Source organism: Cydia amplana, chromosome 4 (assembly GCF_948474715.1).
Source record: "Cydia amplana chromosome 4, ilCydAmpl1.1, whole genome shotgun sequence".
NCBI classification, from domain to species: domain Eukaryota; kingdom Metazoa; phylum Arthropoda; class Insecta; order Lepidoptera; family Tortricidae; genus Cydia; species Cydia amplana.
In genome coordinates, this window is record NC_086072.1 from 13,396,134 (window position 1) to 13,402,250 (window position 6,117).

General features: G+C 36.7%; 1 protein-coding gene across 1 annotated transcript; it reads right to left on the minus strand.

Annotated features, from left to right (window-relative positions):
* Window positions 1-268: 268 nt before the first annotated feature.
* Window positions 269-2,116, minus strand: LOC134647638 (uncharacterized). The gene is made up of 3 exons (XM_063501995.1): window positions 2,030-2,116; window positions 738-935; window positions 269-340 (listed from the first exon to the last, which is right to left on the minus strand). Exons 1-3 carry the CDS (start codon window positions 2,099-2,101, stop codon window positions 269-271), a joined length of 342 nt encoding a protein of 113 aa, XP_063358065.1. The 5' UTR covers window positions 2,102-2,116.
* Window positions 2,117-6,117: the final 4,001 nt, after the last annotated feature.

Genomic DNA, 6,117 nt, shown 5'->3' on the forward strand with positions numbered 1-6,117 from the left:
AATAAAAACATAGAAAAAAATATGTAAATATCTAATTTATTTCAGTTTGATTACATTTACAAACAGTACCTATTGATTCTATTTAACATTACAATATTTTCAATGACAAGTAACCGTTTAATTCAAAGTCTGTTTCTCTACCGAACCAGTCCGTCGACGACTCGTCCGTCTGTAAGCTGGTTCGAGTCGCTCATCGTCACGTCCACAGACAGAGTACTTCTTAGCTTCTTATCTATGGAATTCTGTGTCCAAATGAGGGACACGAGGGTCACCGCTCGGGGGCTAGGAGCTCGTCGTAGTTGTGTGTGCCGTGACAATTCTCGCAAACCATCATGAAATGCTGTGAAAAACAATATAATAATATGTATATACATGTGTTAAATAAAACGTAGACATATTATAAACTTTACCAGAGTGTTTCAAAAGATGGGATCAGGAATAACAAGCTGCTATGAAGATTATTGGTATCAATGTGTCTGGCTTTAATTGCGTTTACGAGATTTGCAGTAAACACGATGGTTACTCGCCAAACTGTATGCGGCTAAAATCTCATGTGACTGTATTATTGTGTCCAAATTGTTTTAAATTTTTAGGCGAATAGGATTTTCATGAGGCAGCGGTCTTGTTCGCCAACTTCCTAAGCGCATAGAGGAGGCTTAGCTAGGCTCTTAGTAAACAACCACACCGCTATGTGGAGTAGGTGTATGGCTATAATTATGCATATTCTAAATACTTACGAGATTATGCTGCAACCGCAGCAGCTGCATGGCCATGGGGAAGTTGTTCTCCGACTTGGGCGCGTACTTCTCCATAAGGGCGACGGTCTTGGCGGCGAGGTGCTCTAGCTCGAGCAGCGTGGCTGGCTCGGGCCGTTGCCGCATCTGCTCGCGGCGTCGCCCGTAGCGCGCGCCCCACTGGTGGTGACTGCGCGTGCCCTGATCAAAAAGCGGCCAAGTGCGAGTCGGACTCGCCCATGAAGGGTTCCGTATTTAGGCGATTTATGACGTGTTAAAAAAAAACTACTTGCTAGATCTCGTTCAAACCAATTTTCGGTGGAAGTTTACATGGTAATATACATCATATTTTTTTTTTAGTTTTATCATTCTCTTATTTTAGAAGTTAGGGGGGGGGGGACACACATTTTATCACTTTGGAAGTGTCTCTCGCGCAAACTATTCAGTTTAGTAAAAAATGATATTAGAAACCTCAATATCATTTTTGAAGACCTATCCATAGATACCCCACACGTATGGGTTTGTAGAAAAAAAAAATTTGAGTTTCAGTTCGAAGTATGGGGAACCCCAAAAATTTATTGTTTTTTTTCTATTTTTGTGTGAAAATCTTAATGCGGTTCACAGAATACATCTACTTACCAAGTTTCAACAGTATAGTTCTTATAGTTTCGGAGAAAAGTGGCTGTGACATACGGACGGACAGACAGACGGATAGACAGACAGACAGACAGACAGACATGACGAATCTATAAGGGTTCCGTTTTTTGCCATTTGGCTACGGAACCTCATTTCTCGTACATATATGTCTCCTATCATATGTGGAATAATATATTGAAGAATATGTTTAGCTTCATCTGTTGTTGTTTTATGTTCACGTCACTGACACATCATTAATTTAGCCCATTTCTAGTTAGGTAACTATCCGATTACCCTCAAACTTGGCATGTGTGTGCCGTTAGAATGATAATGCAAAATCTGGATATCGTAGGGGCGTTTTTGTAGCATTTATTCCGTCCTACTTTCTATGTGGTATTTATTCAGTTTTTGGGATGTACGATATACATTAAATGTATTTAAATATTAAGATAATTTAAATCACTTATGTCATCATTAACTAGAAAACATCTATATTTAGGGACACTTATCAAGCTGCCCGAATCTCAAATTATATAATTACAGTGTAAGTATCCTGTACAAAACTTAAACATTACAACTTACAACCCAATCATCAAATAATCTAAATTCATGACATGAAATTCTGTTCAAATATGTATATTATAAATGTTTAAACTTACTTGGTGTCGGTCACTGCCTCTCTCTCCCACGGGCCTTGCGACCTGTTCTACGGGTCGAGGTAAATTCACCATGATTCAATGTATGTATCTATCTACTTCTCGGCCAACGATAAATACACTACTAAATATTAATAGACCCTATCAACGATTTTATACTTAACGAATTCAAAACCTTTAACAAGTAGTTACTTCTTAATGACCCTCATTATTAGATTTATTTTATTAATATTATCAATAAGTTCGCTTGTGCTAATTACCATCTCATTATGTAATTACTTACTTTATGCAGAGACTGCTTTAGTAATAAATATGTAGGTACTAAAATTATGTAAAAACAATTGAACCCATTAAATTCAAAGAAGTACAATGGAACCTAGTTGGTAATTAATTATTTTACTTAAATTAAAGAAACTTCAGGTAGGTAAATAAGGGTATTTAGTTAATAACACCAACCAAAATACGTAATCACATTTGCCCTCTATACCCTTACCACGAGTCACGGACAGTGTCAACACTTGACATATTAGTGCGAGCAAGATGTATAGAAAACTAAGTTATTTATTTATGTTAAATCTGAAAACCTACACTCGACAACAGGTGAAGTAAGAATATCACAAGAAATAAGTTTTTGTCCTTGCAAAATATACAAATTAAAGTCAGAAACACATGTCGCCGACGTCTTATTTGAACCGCTTGCAGGCCCAAGGGCGCATTCCGATTTTTATAATAGAATACCTAGGATTTGATATTGGGGAGAGACGTGATTAAATAGATACCTATCATATTTTAAACGCTTTTACTGCCCTTGTTCCATTTATTTATTTGTTGGTATTAATATTTGATACCACTCTTATCTCTACTTCCGTAATTTTGATAATAATGTAATACATACTTGTGTAACAAAGTCTTTTCAATGGTTTTTTTGTGAAATATTTGGGGATAATGTTACACAATCGACTAGATCTTTCCCCAAACGAGCTAGCTCCAAACAAAGCAAAGCTTGTACTATGGATACTAGGCAGATACATACATAAATTGACAAAAACAAATACATACCTGCTTAAATACATAGAAAACATCCATAACTCAGGAACAAATATTCGTGATAAACACACAAAAAAATGCCCTTACCGGGATTCGAACCCAGAACTTCAGAGGTCATTTAGCTCAAGTTCGGATTTACGAGTAAGTTGTATTTAATTTTGGTATTACAAATGTAAGGAAACTTTTTACTGACAAATTATAATAGGAGTATTTATTTAATCAAATTAAAGAAATTAAAATTAACAAAAATAAATTAAACTAATAACTAAACATACTACACTAAAACTACCTAAAAATTCAAAACCTACAAATAAAAAATTGGCCCCAGGTCTGTGCCGTCCGGTAGGGTGCCCAGAAGGCTAGCGGCGTTGCCGTGCTGAACGGCAACGCCAATGCGTTGGGCGAGGTAAGCTCCAGCCTTCCGGTCACCCGTTGCGTCTATAAGGCGCTTGACCAACTCCATAAACGCTGTGTGTGCCTTGACCCCAAGCGTCTCCACCGCAAACGGCTCAAACATGCAACCGCTGTCTATGGTTGCATATTTGCGCCGCTTGAGATGCTCGGCCGCATCGGCAGCAGCGCCAGCCCTAGAAGAGGTCCCTGAAAGATGGGACGGTGCGAGGGCATCCACGCACGTGGCGTCCCAGACGAGTGGTCGACCCAGCCTCCAGGGAACCAGCGTCATGCCATCTGACAAATTTGCAAATAAAGGTCCCATAGTCATCAACAAAAACGTGTACTAATCGAAAATTTTATTTTTATACTTACATCATGATCGATTGGCCATTTCTGGCATAACATAAGACAATTACCGTTTAAAAAATCGTATTGTGTTCCTAATATTTCCAGCACAGCACAGAAGTACTATGTAGGTATATTAACAGACGTGCTGTGTGTTTATTTTTGGGTCTACCCAATTTAATTTTTGACAGTAACTTGTTGGGTAATACCTGAATACGCCCTAAGCCTAGCGGAGCTGTCGCTATTCGTCATCTCGCAATTGACAAACGGCCGTCACGAACAGCCGCCGCGTGACCTGCTCCCTTAACGGTCGCATAAATGTTCTGACACTGATTTTAAAACTACTTCCAAAAAGATGTTTGTACCTATCGTACTCTCATATTGGCTTTTCTCCAATTTCAATTCTAAGACAGACCAATCATAAAACCATATTGATTAATTTTCGCTTAACATGAATGATGGTTAAGTCAAATCGGTAGCTCTTATGGTGCTCTGTCATTGATTTTCATTTCAATCAATACTGAACGCGACACCATGAGTAAAATAACTAATTAGAAGAATGTTTTTTACTTTCATATTCGTAGCAATTTTGTTAACTTTATTGCAAGAAGAAAAGAAGGATTTTGGCAGAAAGAGGCGACGTTACACCAGCCAAAACCCTGTATTCAAATTACTTACTGTGCACTCGTCTCGGGTTCCTTAAGGTCTATGCCAATGGTTATAGTAATCATCATCTACCTAACGTTGTGTCGATATTTTGCTACGATTCTAGAAAACTTGGGGATCGATCGGCAATCTATTACTCATACGATTTGGCACATACGATTTTTCTTTTGACTAAAGCGACTACCATGTGCCCTCCCAACCCTAAAAGGAAACGAGGCCTCTTTCAAAGAGGCTCTTTTGAGGTTAATCTGATTTCCACTCAATGTTTTCCTTCACCAAAAAAGTTATTGGTTAGGTAACATTAAATCATACTTACATAAATTTCTCAACTCATTGTTATAACGACCTCCGTTAAATGTCGCACGTTTTATCGCTAGGCTACGAACGCTATTTAAATCATTATTTATTACCCTGTCATCTCCAGTAGGTATTTATATAGCATGGTAACTCAAGGTTACACTGGTTTGCTTGAGATGAAAGCTATCGCAATGGGAATGTCGACCCTGAGATAATCCGGATGAAGCCGGCAATTAAAATACTTGTCCCTCCATTATTTCAACCGGCCCACGGTGGGCTGAAAATCGGCCTCCATAGAAATAGAAACCGAAGTCTTAAATTTGAACTTTTTTTATTGGAATAGCTTTTGTTAGGTTTTATTATGTCCCAAAATTAATCTTAGCTAATTTGGTTGGAAAAATAATTAATTATAATTTTTTTTCAAAATCTTTGTATGGCGCGAATCAGAAAAAACGAGTTTTCTCCGAAAATAAAAAGTTAACCGTAATATCCTGACAGATGATTTTAAAACCAATTATTCTTGATTTTTCCACATAATTAGAATTTTCCTACGGGGTGCACTTTTTTTTTTAAATCGATATATTTTTTTATTTTTATTATCTTATTTTTTTATTTTAATACGGTTATACTCGTTATTTTGACTACAAAAAATGAATTTGAGTTTGATCGAACCAATAACTTACGCGTAGTGAATTTTTGTTCTAAGCAAATGTATGGAGCGTACGAGTAAAACGGATTTTTTTTCAAAAATTAAAGGTATACCGTAATATTCTTGCAGATGATTTAAGTACCAATTATTAATGATATTTTGACATAACGCGAACTTTTCTACCGTGTGCACTTATTTAATAAAAAATAAAAAACTTATTTTTTCATGCTGAAATAACTTTTTCTCATTGTTTTAATCAAATAAATAATAAACATACAACAGTTACAAGTAGAAAATTGAAAATAAAACCATTACATCCTTTACATTATTACCATTGTATCCTCTTTATAACATTATCTTTGTACTTAATGAAACAGTATTTAACAAATGACACATTGACAGCCCCCAACAGTGCATAAATTGCTGATCCATGGCACAGATATCATTGCACAAAATGATATTGTACCGATTGGTTATCTCTCTGAAGAAGCATCCGAGGCACGCAACAAAGACTTCAGAATGTTCAGAGAGCATCACTCACAAAAAAAAACGAGACAAGATTCGAACAGGGATGTTTTTAATATGTTACTTTTGTCTTCCGATCCTGTCCTTTCTTCAATGAGGCCAACAATAAGTGGAAAAAAGAAACAGGCTTTCTTCCCTGAAACTTTAGAATTATTCATTTGTCTGG

What these genes read in the sequence shown, in the direction of transcription:
- LOC134647638 (XM_063501995.1), bottom strand. Translation starts at nt 2,101, where the DNA reads ATGGTGAATTTACCTCGACCCGTAGAACAGGTCGCAAGGCCCGTGGGA. An exon ending in GAGGCAGTGACCGACACCAA is followed by an intron (nt 936 to 2,029) that starts GTAAGTTTAAAC and finishes CTTTTTGATCAG; the next exon opens with GGCACGCGCAGTCACCACCA. An exon ending in TGCGGTTGCAGCATAATCTC is followed by an intron (nt 341 to 737) that starts GTAAGTATTTAG and finishes TGTTTTTCACAG; the next exon opens with CATTTCATGATGGTTTGCGA.